General features: G+C 42.4%; 1 protein-coding gene across 1 annotated transcript; it reads right to left on the bottom strand.

Moving 5' to 3' along the window:
• Positions 1 to 2,222: 2,222 nt before the first annotated feature.
• GHITM (growth hormone inducible transmembrane protein) lies at positions 2,223 to 13,793 on the bottom strand. The gene is made up of 9 exons (XM_075422989.1): positions 13,685 to 13,793; positions 12,099 to 12,258; positions 10,383 to 10,482; positions 9,018 to 9,129; positions 7,558 to 7,699; positions 6,375 to 6,483; positions 5,064 to 5,252; positions 4,310 to 4,481; positions 2,223 to 3,452 (listed from the first exon to the last, which is right to left on the bottom strand). The coding sequence occupies exons 2-9, from the start codon at positions 12,225 to 12,227 to the stop codon at positions 3,365 to 3,367; spliced, it is 1,041 nt and encodes a 346-aa protein (XP_075279104.1). The 5' UTR covers positions 12,228 to 12,258; positions 13,685 to 13,793; the 3' UTR covers positions 2,223 to 3,364.
• Between the last annotated feature and the right edge of the window lie 3,248 nt (positions 13,794 to 17,041).

The following is a 17,041-nucleotide window of genomic DNA, read 5'->3' as shown; positions in this document are numbered from 1 at the left end:
CACGTTTTTTCTTCCACTTTTTCCTAGTCACATCAATACATCAGAGGTGACCATAAATGCTTTGGGGGACAGACTGCGTTCATTGCATTGCAATGGTGCCCAGTGAACTGGACCACAGGATTTTAGCTCATGCAAGCTGAGACACATAGCTGATGCCAAACAAAATGATGGAACCTTCTCCTCAGACAGATGTCGCAATGTAGGAGCTGGCAGGGAGAAATTGAAACTCATACCATTATAGAAACGCAGACAGCCTTCGCCTCTAAACACCTTAGTTCAAGTTCTGGACTTCAAATTACCAACTTAATTTGGCTGTGTTAAATGATCAGCATATCCACAGCATACAGAGAACGAGGAAGAGGCCACCATGGCCGAGGAACAGCATTTAGACCACTCAGAGGGCAAATCCCCTCTGCTACCCTGAAACCACCTCCTCTCAGATCAGTACAGACAGGGTTTATGTATGTTTTTAAGAAAGGGATCAATATGCAGATTAACAGTACCCTGGGGTGCATTAAGAGAAGCAGGGCCAGCAGGTCAAGGTTCTCCTCCCCCTCTACTCTGCCCTAGTGAGGCCCTATCTGGAGCACTGTGTCCAGTTCTGGGCTCCCAGTCCAAGAAAGACTAGTAACTACTGGAGAGCCTCCACTGGAGGGCTACAAAGATGAGGGGACTGGAGCACCGCTCCTAGGAGTAGAGCCTGAGGGAGCTGGGCTTGTTAGCCTGGAGAAGGCTGAGAGGGGATCTCGTAAATGCTTATAAAATAAGCATGGGCGTCAAAAGGATGGGGCCAGACACTTTTCGGTGACTGACAGGACAAGGGGCAACGGGCACAAACTGAATCACAGGAAGTTCCATGTGTGTTCAATAACAAAGTCTTTCCAGAAGCCTTCGAGGCTAACCGCTGCAGTGTTTTCTGCTTTGGAGGCTTGCCAGCTGAATTAAATGTCTTATCTATTCAAGAAGAAGAAGAGTGATGTGCCTGCCCAGACATTTATCATTGTACCACTTCATTTCCTGATACTAAGTTTTCTGGAACTAAGCATTGGGCAACCAGGCTAGTTATTTTGTATGAAAGACCTGATAGTGTCTTGTATTCTGTCATCTTTCTGAAAGAAGGAAAAAGCGAAGAAGTGCTTTCTCAAGCAGCAGCTGAAAGAAGGAGAAATCTTCTAGAGCCATGGTAAACAGCAAGAGGAATAACCCTCCCTGTTTAGGCACCTGTGTTTTTCCCCACTCTGGGGGAAGGAGTGACACACAGTGGGAACAGATCAGCTTCCATAATGAGGAAGTCACACAGCTCCTCTCATCACCCTGTCACAGAGGTGCAAGCTCTGGCAGATCAGCTGTCAAAAACTGTTTCCTAGATCACATCTTGCTTGAACTACAGGACGGGACTACCACCAGAAGGCACTATTTGGCATGTTTTTTCTTAAAAGGTTATCAGACCTTCCTGTTGGTCTCACCTCCCATGCAAACGCCTCCCTTAAGCAGGGTGTTTTGTTCTACACCTTACAGCTTCAAACAATCCAGGATCCCTGTCTTGGTTCATAGTCAACCTCTCAAACTTCGTCCTCAGAATCTACACAAAAGGAGCTTTGCCCAATTTTTCTTTTATTACAGGCACAAATATTAGAATTCTTTTGGTAAGACAGCTCCCTGTAGGCTTCAGAATTTGAGGACAACCACAATGGTCTGTTCAGCTACAGCATGTAGAAATTGATGAAGCACATGAAAATGCTTAAAAAGATAAAACCTTCTAAATAGGCTATTTACACTTGACATGATCCAGAGATTTCTTCCATCCAAGTACTAGATTTTCCCTCAGCTGTAACAGTGCCAGGAACTAGGATTGTGCTGTATAATCTCGGGGCACAAAGGAATTGCAGCAAGGCTCTTAACAATCCACTGTTTCTTCCCTATACTGGAGACTAAAAATACTACCATATACGACAGACACAAACGCAGCACTGGCTGCAGTCAGCAGCCAACAGGTTACACTAACTGAACCACTTGAAGCAAGTGCAGATCAGCACCTTCTACCTGGGAAACATCCCCTAAAAGATCCTAGCCAGCAAAACTGGAAATCATCGTTGCGGATTTTTTTTTTTCCCCAGAGGAATACGCACTCTTACAAAGGAAACTGTAGCAAAAAAATATTTATAGCCCTCTTCAAGTTATAGTGCAGGGGTAGTAAAATATTTCTGTTGACACAGGAAAAGTGAGAGTAGCCAACTTGTGAGGCTAGAATTTTATTGCTCATAGGTCAATACATAAATATAGCATATTTACCAGAAATTGAAAGTCTGAGTTGCTGACATTAGCTCTAAACTTTCTTGTGCCCAAGAACTCACCTCTTATTCCAACGTACAGCAATAACAGTTTGGTATGAATTTCTTAATGTTAAATCAATTTCACTGATAGGGAACATTTCTTTTAGACTAAGCTAAACTTACCAATTCAGAGAAGAGTTATAAACAGACTAAAGCATACAACAGCACAGTAAATTCATGATACTTGGGTTTACGGCAGGCCATCCTCAAGTCCCTCTTTCTGTGCCACTGTATAAGCTTGTAACAGATAAGCACTAGGAGCTCTTCTGAAGGACGGGACTTCATCCACAATACTGAAACTTAGTCACTGGAAGACAAACACAACTCTATTGCTATTCAACAGTTCGGTAAATCTAGTATCAAAAGAACCTAGCTATTAAATCCAGTCAAACTTAAAGCAAGGAGTTCTCACATGTACTCCAGAAAGAGACCGAAGTTCATACAGGACACATGCCGCATGGCTTCCCCTTCTTGTCTCTTTCAGGTCTTTTGGTCACCTCATCTGTCAAATCCAATTCATTTCCAACAACTGCTTAAACCTTTCTGAAATTTCTGCTCAGGTAGAAGTCATTACTGCGTTTAGCGCCATATGCAATTTGTTCAGTTCTTATGTGTCACTAAAATATCATTTACGCAATCTCAACTGAAAACTGATGCATCCCAACAGCATTTCATGAAGTAGCTTGTGTTCCTATCTGCATATGGGACACCAGTTTCGAAATTACTTCCTTTACTATGCAGTAACAGTAAAAAAAAGTAGGAGCTGAACTGCTGTCAAACTCATTAAAAAGCAGATAGACTATTATACTCATATTAAAAATAATTTACTTTCCCAAAATAATGTACAATTAGAAGCAGCTCACACTAAACACAGAGCTGGAAAGTGTCTGAAGAAAAACTGTTGAGTCTGAATCACATTGCACTGAAACAATATGCTGAAATGCTTGCAGCAAAACTGCTTGTAACCATGAATGTTTATTTAGTACGTGCACTAGGTAGGCTGTCAGACAGCTGCAAAGAGAAGTCTCTGTTTACTTCCTCCTGCCACCTCCACCACCCGCAAGCATGGTGGCTACCCGAATGAAGATGTTCAGTGTATCTGTGTAGATACCCATGCACCTAGGAAACAGAAAAATCAAAGTTAATATTGTTGAACAGAAATAGCATTATTTGGTGTTTCACACCACTACTCTTAATTTTTAAAAGCCTTTGTGAAGTATCATTAACAAAACCCGGCTATAACTGTCCTCAGTGCTTGATATATCAAAAAAAAAAAACCCACCCTGAATTTTTATTCTACAATCTATGACAGCAGGAACTTATCTACAGAAATCTTAACAGACAGTATACGATTCTCAGAGTAGCCCTCTGCTTTTATGCTATACTTTCATCTGTTTATCTCCAAAAATTTTTAAGAAAGTCAATAATACTCTACTCTAAGAAATCAAAGTCAAGGAGGTAAACAATTCACCTAAGATTGGACAAACAATATTTACAAGCAAGTTACTTGGTAGTCAGACTTGGTCTTTATCGAAAGTCAATCAATCCTTCTTTCCTCATCTATCATATTGTTGAAGCTTTATTTAGTGACCAAGACAGATGAATATGAAGTGACTATGAAAGAGTTAACTTTTTTTGGTCTCAGCTGATATTGACAGGTATTTTCAGAAAGCAGCTGTAAATTCTCCCAGCAATGCTTTAGAAAATAAAAACACTTTCTAAAAAGTACTGCTGGAAGCACGTGACACCACACATTCGATCCCGTTTCTCTCATTTCAGGCAGATGGTTTCAGCTTTAACTCCACTATCTATTTTCACATTGTATTTTTAAACCCTGTGATTCTTCACATTTAACAGCAATACACTTTTGATCAGTAAACAAAAAGTCTGGCTGTTTTTGAAGCATACTTCAACGTGGCCTGAAGCAAATTCTTATGCAGACATTGAGATCAGCTGTGTTAACGCGGAATACTTACGCATTGATTGGATCATATTTTGTTACTCCATAATATGGAATAGTTTCTGCACGCTTGATAACATGTTGCGTATCATAAAGCAGGAACATGCCAAAGAGTACCAATCCACCATAAACAGCTACCGAATACAAGCCAGCACCAAGAGCAGAAGTTGGAGGCAAAAACATGGATCCTGGAGAGGAATGCACAATAGTGTTAAAGAAAGCTACTATGTGTATCTGCTACTCTGAGTTGGGTCAAACTTCAGTTACTGTAGCACACATTTCTCAATGAGTATTCAATTCTCAATTTGTACTGCATTTTGGTTACTCAGAGCTTAAATACATGAGCTGACGATGTCACATCTACTACTCCATCCAGTAACTTTGAACACCCTAGGGAACCATGTGTACTTTCTTTCACGTGAAAGCACTTCTGTCCCTAGGACTACAACAACGTCTACAAGCATAAGGGAGAAGAACAAGTGGATCAAGAACTAAGATAGTGTTTACTGTCTTCCCCGGTCACTGGCAGTAACTAAGAATACAAGCCATCGCTACTGGCCATTTGTCAGATTAACACTTGTCAGAACTGTAACTTGAATTTGTTCTTAAAAACGAACATAAACAGAGTATTTTCTGCTGCACTAGAATTGCAAGGGCTATTTAAGGCAGAACTTCACCAGACAGACCAGTCTGCAATTAAACATGAGCTGCATCTTAGCAGCTTAAGTTTATAAACTAGTTTATCTGACAGTATTGAAAGCGTATTTTACCAATTGAAGAGGCAAGAACAAAGCCTAAGCCTATTCCAAGCGGTCCTCCCATGTTCAGAAATTTTTCACTTGGAGCACACATGGCCACAGTTGAGAGCCCTCCGACGATTCCAGCAGTATACCATGCAGCTCTGATCAGCAAAGGACCACCCAAGAAGGCTAGAGGAGCCACCACTGCACCCATGACACCTAGCCAAAGGAAAACAAAACAGCACAGTTCTGGTAAAAACACCACCTAACAAAACAATTCTGGTTTGGGTTTTTTGTTTGTTTGTTTTTGTTTTTTCTTTTTTCCTCCAGTCAGATAACCTGGCTCAAAGTAATCTAGTTGCATGACAAAATGCCAACACATTTGACTGTGTACCTATGTAGCAGGCAGCAAAACAAAGCAGCAACCTTAAATTCCATGACCTACTTTTATCTAGCTCTGGAGAGTACTTCAGGGAGCTGGTCTTTGGAAGAAAGACTAACAAAAGTCAACATATTGTTCTGTTCAAAACAGAGCTAGTAAGACATATTTGGCATAAAGTAATGAACTACATAATAGCCGCAGGAGCACTCAACACTGAAAAGCAAGACAGATTTCTACCAGAACAATTAGTTAGGCAAGTACAGACTTTTTGCTAGAGTCTTCTATGAAACCTCTATCTAGTCCATTAGTATCACATGAAGTTGTTCAACTTAATAACAATTGCTAAAATAAACACAAGTTGTTCTTGGCAGAAGTGTCAGCTCTTGAGAAGCAAATATGATTCCAGTGCCTAACATCCTCATATCTTTCCTGAACCATAAATTACTACTAGCAACACAGTTTTGAAATGTGATAGCCATTGCTATTTTAAATGGGTATCATTAGTGAGAAACTGATATGTACTACAGCTTACATACCTGATGGGAACACGTGTCTAAGAAGCTGCACTTTAACACTAAAACAACATTTTTCTAGTCAACTTTTCAAATACTTTCCTATCCTGTACAGCTGAAGACTGGTTAAGTGTAGGCAATAATGGTTACAGAAGGTATAGTGCCAGAAAGCAGTCACAAAACCAAAGCAGCTACGAAACCAGTTAGTTCTATCCAATGTGGCATACACGTATCTCAAACTTAACTTCAGCATGACTTTTTCAAGACTGCAAGAAATATTACAGTTGTGTTAAGGACACTTACGAAATCTTCCTGACATTCCGGAGTTCTTATTGGTCTCGAACAGCAGTACATAAAAATTTCCCTTAAAGTCAAAGTTTTGTTAAAGTAACAATCTGGTCACGGTGAAGCACAGACAACTCTACAATGAACACTAAAATCACATACCTGAATGCATCATCCAAGCCAAATGTTTAGCTCCTGGGCTGTTTTCATAGGATATGGACCTGACCAACATTCCAGCACCAATCATAGCTGCAAAAGTTGCACCTATGGCCTGTAAAAAAAAGCATTGCAGAGCTCAAGTTAGCATTAGGACATACCATCTCTGTTCTAACCTCCTAGTCTGAAAAACAATAGTGTAAGTCTGAAAAGAGCAACCTAATTCATAACTGGAGTGTTTGTCAATTCTACTCCCATAAGGTTACAGTCAAATCCTTGCAGTAATTCCCATTTTACTTTCACTCAGTCTTCTATGAATCGAAGTCTAGTGGTAAGATAGCAACAATCTCTTAGTTGTGTAAGGTAAGAGAAGGAAAACATACGATTCTACCCCTTACTCTAATCCCACTAAGGTACCTGAAATGTTAGCCTTACTTTTTTCTTGTATGTTTATCCACCCAAAGCCAATACTCAGTTCAGGTGAACCAGACTACCAATGATTTTTAAACCTCGTCACTTCCTCTTACTAATCATTCCAAACAGAATCATCCAGCAGATACCAAGCTGGTCAGAAATGAACAACTTCAGTTTATCACCAAGGATACATTATTAATCTCTGTAAAATTACGTATTCATTGGCATTTAACTACTATCATTCCACTCCACTTAAACTGAACACGTACTAAGCAGACATGTTCTGTTAGCAGCTTGCCTGGATGATTTGCCTAGCAGTACTGTTTCAGTCTTGGCAAACAGGAGACAGCTTTCAAAGAGCTATATAGAAGAGCACAGAGAGGAGTAAGAATGCATAGGGACCTCAGTTTCCATTTTTAGAGCATGATAAAAATAACCTCATTAGCCTCAGGTGACTATTTGTAACAGTTCTTACTTGCATATAGCTGGTAAGAATAGCATTGAATTTTTTTGCTTATGTAGTTTGCCTTTGACAAACTATCAAAGCAGTATAGCAGCTGCATGCCAGCATATAACTAGAATTGCTAAACTTTAAATCACAAAATATCATTAGGACACTTCAGTAGTCTTCAGAGATAAGGACACTAATGTAATGAAGTTTTGCCTTACTTTCCCCCCAAAAGCTTACATTTCACTTTTTTTTTTTTAAAACACGAACCATGACATTTGAGGTCTTTTCTGAGAAAGTGTTTTTATTTTTATAACATAAGCTTACCAGCCAGGAACCTTTTGTCATAAGGCTCATGAGTGCTGGAGATCTGCTTACTGCTACAGCAGACAGCGCCGTCAAGCCAACGCTTCCCGCGAAGTACATGTAAGTAGAGCGAATTCTGTCTTTCACATACTGTGGCCAAATACTGAAAAATAAGCAGTCATATATAGCTGTGCAATTACCAGTATCAGAATGAAGACCAATTAAAAGCACAATCAAACTGTCAAATACATTCATAGCTACGGATATAAGCGAGGTTTCATAATAATGGTGTGATCTAGCAACTTCTGCCATGAATTTGCCTTACAACAGGGGACTGAACTTTTAAATCTTGCTGGTCTTATGTAACATAACCCTCTAAAACCACTGCAAGTTGCAAATAATGGTAATTATAGTTCAATTTTAAGCAGGAAGCATACACAGGAAACAGAATAAGGAATGCTTTTTAACTATTGAAAAATAAAGAATGGTGTATATACAACAAATTGGTTTAAGGAAAAATGTCTACAGAACATGTACTGGGCACTAAGTAGGCTGCTGAGCAGCTCAAATTGCTGAGTCATAGTGCACATGATTATCTGACATCACAAGACACAAAGGTCATTTTGAGAGCTCTAACAACACTAACAGATGTAGTTGTGAGTGAGACTTTCTGCAGTATGATTTGGTTCTACTACGGATGGAAAGCTTTGCCTTCCATGATCAAATTTAAACACAGTGCACACATTTTTCTTCCATTTTACTGTTTTGACCAGTTACTTCAAGACTTGTGGAAAAAGGATTAGACAGTTGTATCAACGACAAGCTTCTCATAGATACAACCAGAAAGTATTCAGTATGAATGCAGACAGTCACTTCCAAATACAAACGCAGAATAAGTAACACAAAATATCTCCAGCACTCCTTTCTCCCAAGCCCATACTTATCACTAACCACCTTTTCAGTCCAAGTAACTACACAGTTTGCCATCACAGTCAGGTTTTTGGTGTACTGCTTTTCGGCCAGCAAAGTTTTAAGCAAAACATATTTATTAGAGCAGGGCTTATACCAAGACAAGCAGTGTGTTCAAAGGAGATTCTCTTTCCACCACACTGTATTTAAGTTTAATGAACAGTCTCTCAGGAACACCAGGCAAAGCAGTCTTAACACTATGTTTTACAAAAGACTACCTTCCATAAATTATCCGTGGCACACTTTTCATAAGACATTTATATACTCTTCACAAATAAATGGAAATTTAGCAAAACAAAAAGAATATCCATTTAAGTGCAGGTAATGTGAATTTTGCTTTCAGTTATACGCTTTCAAATTCTGCACAGAGGTAAGCCCTTCACGTTCAGAGCTTAAAAAAACATAGGCTGTGTGTACACTGGGTGCTACCAGCTAAAGAATAGATGGATATGAAGAGGAGGGACATTCATTTAACACACTGCTTGCTTAGAACAGTAAGCCATCTTACTTACACAGCTCTTTCAATGGCTCCAATCTCACTGGACATGCCCATTCCATAGTAACAGAGAGCCCCCAGGCCAACAGCAGCCCCTCCAGCAACAACAAATTTCCCCAGGCGATCAGCTGTAAAAAGAAAAAAACCACCCATACTCTCATGAGTGCTTTTTCTTGGATAGTTAACAACATTCTCACATGATTTCTGTTGTATCTACAATAAGTGATCCTGTTAGGCTTCCTTCTTAAAGTTTTACTTAACTTCAAGTCACTGTGTTACCAGTTCTCAATGAGCTACACATGCAAAAAAGTCTGGATTCAGCCTAGCAACACAATCTAGCTTTGTAAAACAGAGTAAGACATAAGAGACCAGCTAGTAACATACCAGATTTATTGGCCTTCATTACAGTGACAGGAATTCCAACACAAAACCAGTTAACAGGTTCTCCAACAGAAGAGTTCACCTGTTAGCTGATTTAGCATACCATTTCACTATCCAAGTCGCTAAAAAACAGGAGAAAAACTAGGTATTCTGTCCTTTCCTTGTGTGCATCCACCCTTAACGCTTGCTCCTTCAAGGGCTCTTTGGTAGCAATTAATCCAAATCAGTTTAAAAAGGGATTTCCACAGCTCACAGGCGACAACACACGATTTACTATCAGTTTCTACTGTCTGATTTTTAGACATACTGCCTGTGTACCACATACCATACCAGATTACTGCTACAAATATAAACATCCATCATAAAATACTGTTATAATTGAAGTAAGAGCAGCTAAAACGAACTACGTTCAGTTGTACAACTCTAAGACTACACTTTTTCCTAATGTCTTATAGCCAAAACATATATTCCATTTATCAATTCTATGCTATTATAGGACTTCTACAAGCCTGTCCTGCTGCACACTGCTATCTAAAAAATCCCTTTATAATCCACTGAAATTACAATCCACAGTCGATGTACTAGCAAGCATAGTAAGCCAATACCCTAAACAATCATAGTACAGAAACTTTTTTTTTTACAAACTGTACATGCTGTAGAAAAATCCTTCCTTTAAACAGTATATAAAGTAGACATAGCAAAGCAAGCATTAGCGTATTTTCGTATCTGCAACGAAGTCTCCATTAAAATATGACCATTTTTGACTCAATAGTTCTCAACAGCAGCTTAAAGTACAGACAATGAGAAACTTCTCTATACTGTAACATATTTTCAGCTTTAAACTTGACAAGCAGAGAAACTGTCTCCAGTTGTTTGAGGGAGATCACTAAGCAAACTTACACATGAAACAATATTCTCGGTCTCTTTAATGGTTTGAAGCAAACCAATTCCTTCGGGGAAGCTTCAAAGCTTCTCAATATTTAAAGCAGAGCTACCCTACCTTTAAGTGCAGTTTCTGTAGATGGCTCAAATGCTGCTTCTTTAATTTCCTGGCCAATTTTTCCACGCCTTACACCTGTTCTCACTCTGGTGGCATAACACTGTTACATTCAGAAATAAATGAAAAAAAATAGAAGACATATATTATCAATTTACTTGCTACACTTAAAATTGCTACATAGTCTGTTAATTATCTGTGCTTACCTCCCAAAGACATAATGCAACTGTGCTCAAGGAAAGCAACTCAACATTAAAGTTTAGGAAGCTTTGTGAATAACATTGACACATTCTAGAAGTACAGAACCAATGCAGTGAACTTCAGAGGCCGAAGTTTTTCTCCTACTCTACTCCCACTGTACTAAACAAGGCCATGAAGCTTTTTTTTTTTAATGTAAAAACATACTGTTTACTTGCTTTGTAAAAAAAATATTTTGCTTTCTATATAAAGACATGCTTTATATAAATACTTACATAAAAATATTCTTGCACAATACTTATACTTTACAGACACTAAATCAGGAAAAGCAGCACGAATTCTTTGCTTTAAACTCTAGCCTTGATTTAGAGCACAAACCTTGAGTGAAGGCCTATAAACTAAAGATTTTTAAGTCTGACAAGCTCAAAGTAAATATAGCATGCAGCTCAAAGTCTTAGTTAGCTGCAAGAGCAGCACAGAATAAATTTGTATTTAGGTTCAGAAACAGCTTTTGAAGTTTCCTTACAATTTTTTTCCAGGAATTTCTAAGTTATTAAACAAGCACCTAAGCAACCAAGGGCTCACTCAAAGCTGTGAGTTTATTTTAACACCAAAACCTAAAATCTACTAGCATTACTATCATCAGCCATTAGAGTAATAAAACCCAGGAAATTTACCACAACACTTCGGTTCTGTTGTGTTTTGCATGTAACAAAATCTAGACCAGTACTATAATTACATAGCACTCACCACAGAAATAAAATCACCACAAAAAACCCAAAAAAAACCCGAAGAAAACATGCGCACACACACAAAAAGCCCAACACATCTACAAACTTAAGATGCTTAAAACAGTTTTCCATGCTTAATAGGAAAATACAAAGGAGGTAAAAGATTTGCCCTTTCACCAAGATGATGACAAAAGAGCAACGCCTCCTCACAGTTGTGAGTTACCTGGCAGGAAGCAAAAAAGAAACACCTTCTTGCAATGAAGAATAAACAGATAGTGTCTTAGGATAACAACAGTCACATTTTCAAAACTGCTGGTAAGACCTATGATGGTCCTGTCATAGTTCAGAAATTGCTCTAACCTGGGCTACAGCTCTAAACGTGTATTGAGACCACAGTCTTTGAAAAAAAAGTTTTTATTTTAATACCATATTTAAGACTTTTATTTGGAAACGGGAAGATAGAAGGAAGTCAGACAAGAATTTCTGCTCCTCTCACCTTACACAGTAAGTCTTATCCATTACTAACTATCTCCTGTAAGTTCTTTTCTCTGCTAATTTCAACAGGGAAATAGTCCTCAGAACAGAAGATATTACTTCCATTGCTCTTAAAAAACCCTGTTTTTTGATTAAGTAACATTCTTCCTTCAGTAGATTAGAGCAGGTACCTCAAACAAGCAGAAGGCTCATGATCATTCAAAACAGGTACTCCACGCAAAGTGATTCTTCCCACAAAACACTCAACCCTTTAAAACATCAGCAGTCAGAACCATTAAAAACAGAATTACCTTACCTGATTAGGCTGCCACAGCCTGTATGCTTTTATATTGGAGTTCCTCAAAGCTGGGGAAGCCTGAGTAATGGTGGGGCGGATAGTTTGGCATGATAATGCCCTCAGACACACTAGCCTTGCAGCCAGCATGGTTGCTCAGATAATCAAATACACTGCGTTCCTGCAAGAACACGAGAAAATATGCTTTACTATTTTATTACATGGTTTTCAAACAAGGTACACTGACGACTTATTCTCAACTATATTACAACCTGTAATACAAATAGCATTACCACTAGAGTACAGGAGTAAGAGCCAGAACCTTCTTAACTATGCAGTTTAACTCTGTTCTATCTGTATTTGTCCCCTATTTCCATCAAGGACTTCTCTCTCACAACTTACCCAGAAACAGGAAGACATACCACTTCTCACACACATAAATTACATCAAGACCCTTTATGTACTTGAATTTGTAACTACCTGTCGAGACATAACACCGCATGAGTACTCTGCCCTCCTCCTACATTCAAAAAGATGCGCCAAATCTACATAAACTTCAGCTAAGTATAAACCCAAATGAGTAAACACCATAACATACGTGGCAGTAAAACTTTTAGACAGGTTTTAAGCTACCCTTTGAAGAATTAGTTAGCTTTATGAACACGGCATTCAGTCAAGGTCACACTCCAGAACACAAGTCCAGGCCACCTTGTGCAGTTTTGACCAGATAACAGTGACGTGACGCCACTCCTGAGCCAATCAACAGCGTAAGCAGACACCAGCCTGTATTACAGGCAGTATTAAAGCTGCTAGCTTACAAATAGTGCATGTTACACATGAAAAGCCCCACATCCTTGTACTTACACACGCTTTAATTATGACTATATACTACCTCGGATATCACAAGACACCCCGAGTACCAAAACATTTTTTCAAACAACTGCTCATAGCTTACATGTACAACATCCAATATAGTTTAAGAGCACTCTAAATAAAGGTGATTTTACGCATACATGAGAAACAAGAACCCATAGCATTAGGCAGCTAGCACTAACCACAAAGAAGTGAAAAAATAATTTTATCACTAGAAAAAATCACTTTGCTCTGAAAGTCGGTTATGACATTCCTGCTCTTATAAACAGAAGCGCTTTCAGAGACGCAGCCTGCTTCGCCACTAAACCGCCCTCTTCCACCGGGATGATGCAGTTTGCAGGAATTTCCAGTGACAACTCTGCCGCTTTGATTTTTATTTCTCTGAAACTGCCGCTGGAAGCAAGACAACTCCAAGCACAAGGATTAAAACAAAACGTCGTTACGAGCGTTCCAGCGCATTAACTAGCAAATGCAGCAGCAAGGAAACACGGCGAAGTCACTGCCGCACCACAGCGTGAGGAAACCCACTCCAGGCTGGGGGAGGGGTGGGGGGAGTGGAAGGCGACGACGGCCCCTGAGGGGACAGGGACGCTGCCAGCGCGCACCTCAGGCCTGGACTAGGCCGCGGGCCCTCGCTCGCCTTCAGCCTGCGCCTGCGCCCTACTGCTGCCGCCCCCCCGAAGCCCCTAAAGCCGCGTCCCGCGCGTGCTATGTCCCGCAGCCCCCCCACGCACCTGCGTGACCGCCCGCTCAGCCCAACCGACCCCGCTCCGCCGCTGCCAGTGACGCTTCAGCAGCAGAAGTTACGTCAGGCTGCTCCGCACGCTCCCGCTGACTGGCTGGCTCACCCCACGTGACTCCAGACCGCGCAAGCGCCATTGGCTGGAGGAGGCCGGGCGAAGTGACGCGAAGGCCGGGCGCGGTAGCCATCTTTAACACGGGCAGGGAAGCTTCTGGAAGCCGCCTCAGTCGGGGCGCTGTGTGACGCGGCTCTGCATTGTCGCAGCCCCTAAATCAGGCGCCGCCCGCGGTGCGGTGCAGCCGCCGCCCTCTCACCGGGCGAACAGCGCTGACCGGCAGCCATTTCACCCCCCGCGGCGGCGCCATTTTGAGCGGGGGGGGCTGACCGGGCCCTACCGCACCCCCTGTCCCGCCGGCGGGAGGGGAGGGGAGGCGAGGCGAGGCCAGGCCGCCCGCCGGCCTGGGCCGATGGCGGTCTGGAATTCCCAGCAGCCCTGGGAATCGGTGCGTGCGGAGGGAGCGGCGGCGGTGGCGGCGGGGTCCGCCATGCCCCCCCCACCGCCTCAGGCCTGTGAGGCAGCTGCACGCGCTTGCCAGCAGGTGGCACGAGCCGCGCGGAGAACCCGCGCGCGCCCGCGGCGCTGCGTTCCCCTCGGGCGGGTGCCGCGGCCCCTCTCGCGCCCCGCCCCGCCCCGCGCCTCGCCGCCGCCATTTTGCCGCTCGGTTAGGCGGGGAGGAGAGGTTCGGGGGCGGCGCGGGCTGGGCCGCGGCGGGCCAGCGGCAGCAGCCCGAGGTCTGCCAGAGTGCCGGCGGCTGGGGCCATCTTGACTGCATCATCACGGGCCTTGGCCCTACTCCGGCCTTTCTGTCAGCTTTGCCACTCGCCACGTGTGAATTCAGGCTTTGCCCTTCGCAGAGGGTCGAGAAGTTCCCCTGTTTCCTTCCCTTTATGGCACAGCAGTCGAGTCTGAACGGGGAGATAAATCTCCCCCTTTGGTTGATACTTGCGAATGTAGCGGATGGAGATAAAAGTTATCACTTCAGGTCTCACAGTCATTGTGCAACAGATTAATTAAAACCAAAGCAAGGCTTGTTTCTTTGTGAATAATTGGGAAGGTTGTAAGAAAAGAGACTCCTGAATAATCCCACTTAGCTCAACCTTGGGAGAGCAGATGCGCAGGACCATGAAGACAGGGAGGCTACAAAGTGACCATAAGACTGTAACGAACAACCTTGAAGCACATGGTAAACCTGATCTTAGAACTGAGTTTGCGCAGAAGCAAAGATCAAGCAGTGGACACCATGATGAGGGGACTGGAGCATCTCTCCTACGAGGAGAGGCTGAGGGAGGTGGGCTTCTTCAGCCTGAAGAAGAGAAGGCTGCGAGGGGACCTAATATATGCTTATAAATATCTCAGGGGTGGGTGTCAGGAGGATGGGGCCAAGCTCTTTTCAGTGGTGCCCAGCGACAGGACAAGGGGCAACGGGCACAAACTGAAGCAGAGGAAGTTCCGTCTGAACATGAGGAAGAACTTCTTCCCTCTGAGGGTGATGGAGCACTGGAACAGGCTGCCCAGGGAGGTTGTGGAGTCTCCCTCTCTGGAGATATTCAAGATCCACCTGGACAAGGTCCTGTGCAGCCTGCTGTAGGTGACCCTGCTTCGGCAGGGGGGTTGGACTAGATGACCCACAGAGGTCCCTTCCAACCCCTAACATTCTGTGATCTGTGAAGAGTATAAGCCTTAGTCTGAAGACCTCCGACAACCACCCAGGGATGCTAACAGACATGCATGAAAAACGTCAACACATGCTAATGAGTTCTCTGAAGAACCATGAATATGACAAGCATTTTTTTGGAATGTAATGAATATGTATGTTAACATGGCATAAATACCTAGTAATTGTGTCTTTTTGCATGCACATTTGGGTGGAGCTATCCCCTGTGCGTCCAGCACTGCAGTAAAGAATGCTTGCTTTCTAAAACTCCAAACTTATATTTTAGGGAGTGAATTGTTTTGCCACTTTCCGGTAACAGGTTAACTTCTCCCTGGAGTTATACCTGTCTTCCATGTGGATAGATTACCTGACCTGCTTTAAGGCATGTACGTATGCCGCATAAGCACAAAACACAGTATTGTGTACATAAACGACAGAAATGGATGCTTCCAGTTCTAATCTTAGCCTTGTCCTGGGCAGAGCCTTGCAAGGGCACTCCAGGCCTTCGAGGGACTAAACATTCACCTTTTGTCTAAAGCAATTCTCTGTTGACCACTTCTTTCCAGTTTCACTCCAACTGGAGCTCTCAGCTTTTTTCCAAACCGTAAACTGAGCCCTAGGAAAGACACAGCAGCTCTTCCCTGGACTATCAGTTCCTCAGGGGGATAGTCTTTCTGCAGCCCTTCGTTTCCTTTGGCAGCTCAACTCCAGCTGGAGCTCCGGCTTTTCCTTTCTCCCAGCCCTAAGCCTAAGCTCGTGACATGTCCAGAGCCTTAATATTGCCAGGAGAAGAATGCTTTTGGCAGCAATATTTCTCCTTTGCCAGCCCTTTTCCAGACCCATGCCAGCTGCGTATCAGGCTTTCTTGTTCTCTCAGTGCTAATGCTAATCCTAACCCCAGTTCGAGCTATGAGCCAGGCGCTCCTGAGGAACACAGTATTCTTCAGAGGAGAACTCTTTTGGCAGCCCTATGTTTGCTTTGGCAGCCCTTTTCCATCCCCACTCTAGCTACAGCTCTGAGGTTTCTTTCAGCCTTAACACTACGTATGGGCATGGTTCTTCACAGCCAAGAAAAACAAACTGAGAGAGCCTTGAGCAGGATCAAAGACAAATACAACAAAAAGTGCTGAATAGAGAATTAAGTACAGAAGTAGAATGAGAGTTACGGATACACTTTTGAGGACTGTGAGATTAGCCTGTCTGTATTTTGAAGCCCCCTTATTTAAACTATAAGAGGAAACAGAGTGAACTGCTAGTTCACAAAATGGAAGTCAGATAAGAGAGTTCAGATGTGGGAGAGGTCCAAAAGTGCACTAGCACTTAGGATCTTGAACAAGAATTTGAATGAGAAGAATGAAGCAGAAGAATTCACGACAGAAGGGTGGCAATCCCATCAGAGGGGGCCAAATCTAATGGAATGCAGGGTCTGATTCTTACTCACTCTGATGCTTGTTTGCTTTCCTTTGGAGCGAATGAAAATCCAGAGCTTTGAAGTCTGTTGCCCCGAGGTCTCCTATGACAGAAGATCTCCTACAACAGAAGAAAATATGCCAGTTTCAGGCCACAAATATATTGTTTATTTAGAGACTTCTAGTGTTTATTTCAGAGTTTGTAACACTCTATAATTGTTAGGT

The sequence above is a fragment of the Opisthocomus hoazin genome, chromosome 6, assembly GCF_030867145.1.
Source record: "Opisthocomus hoazin isolate bOpiHoa1 chromosome 6, bOpiHoa1.hap1, whole genome shotgun sequence".
Lineage (NCBI taxonomy): Eukaryota > Metazoa > Chordata > Aves > Opisthocomiformes > Opisthocomidae > Opisthocomus > Opisthocomus hoazin.
Note: the sequence above shows the minus strand (reverse complement) of the source record. Positions and strands in the feature narration are given on the sequence as shown.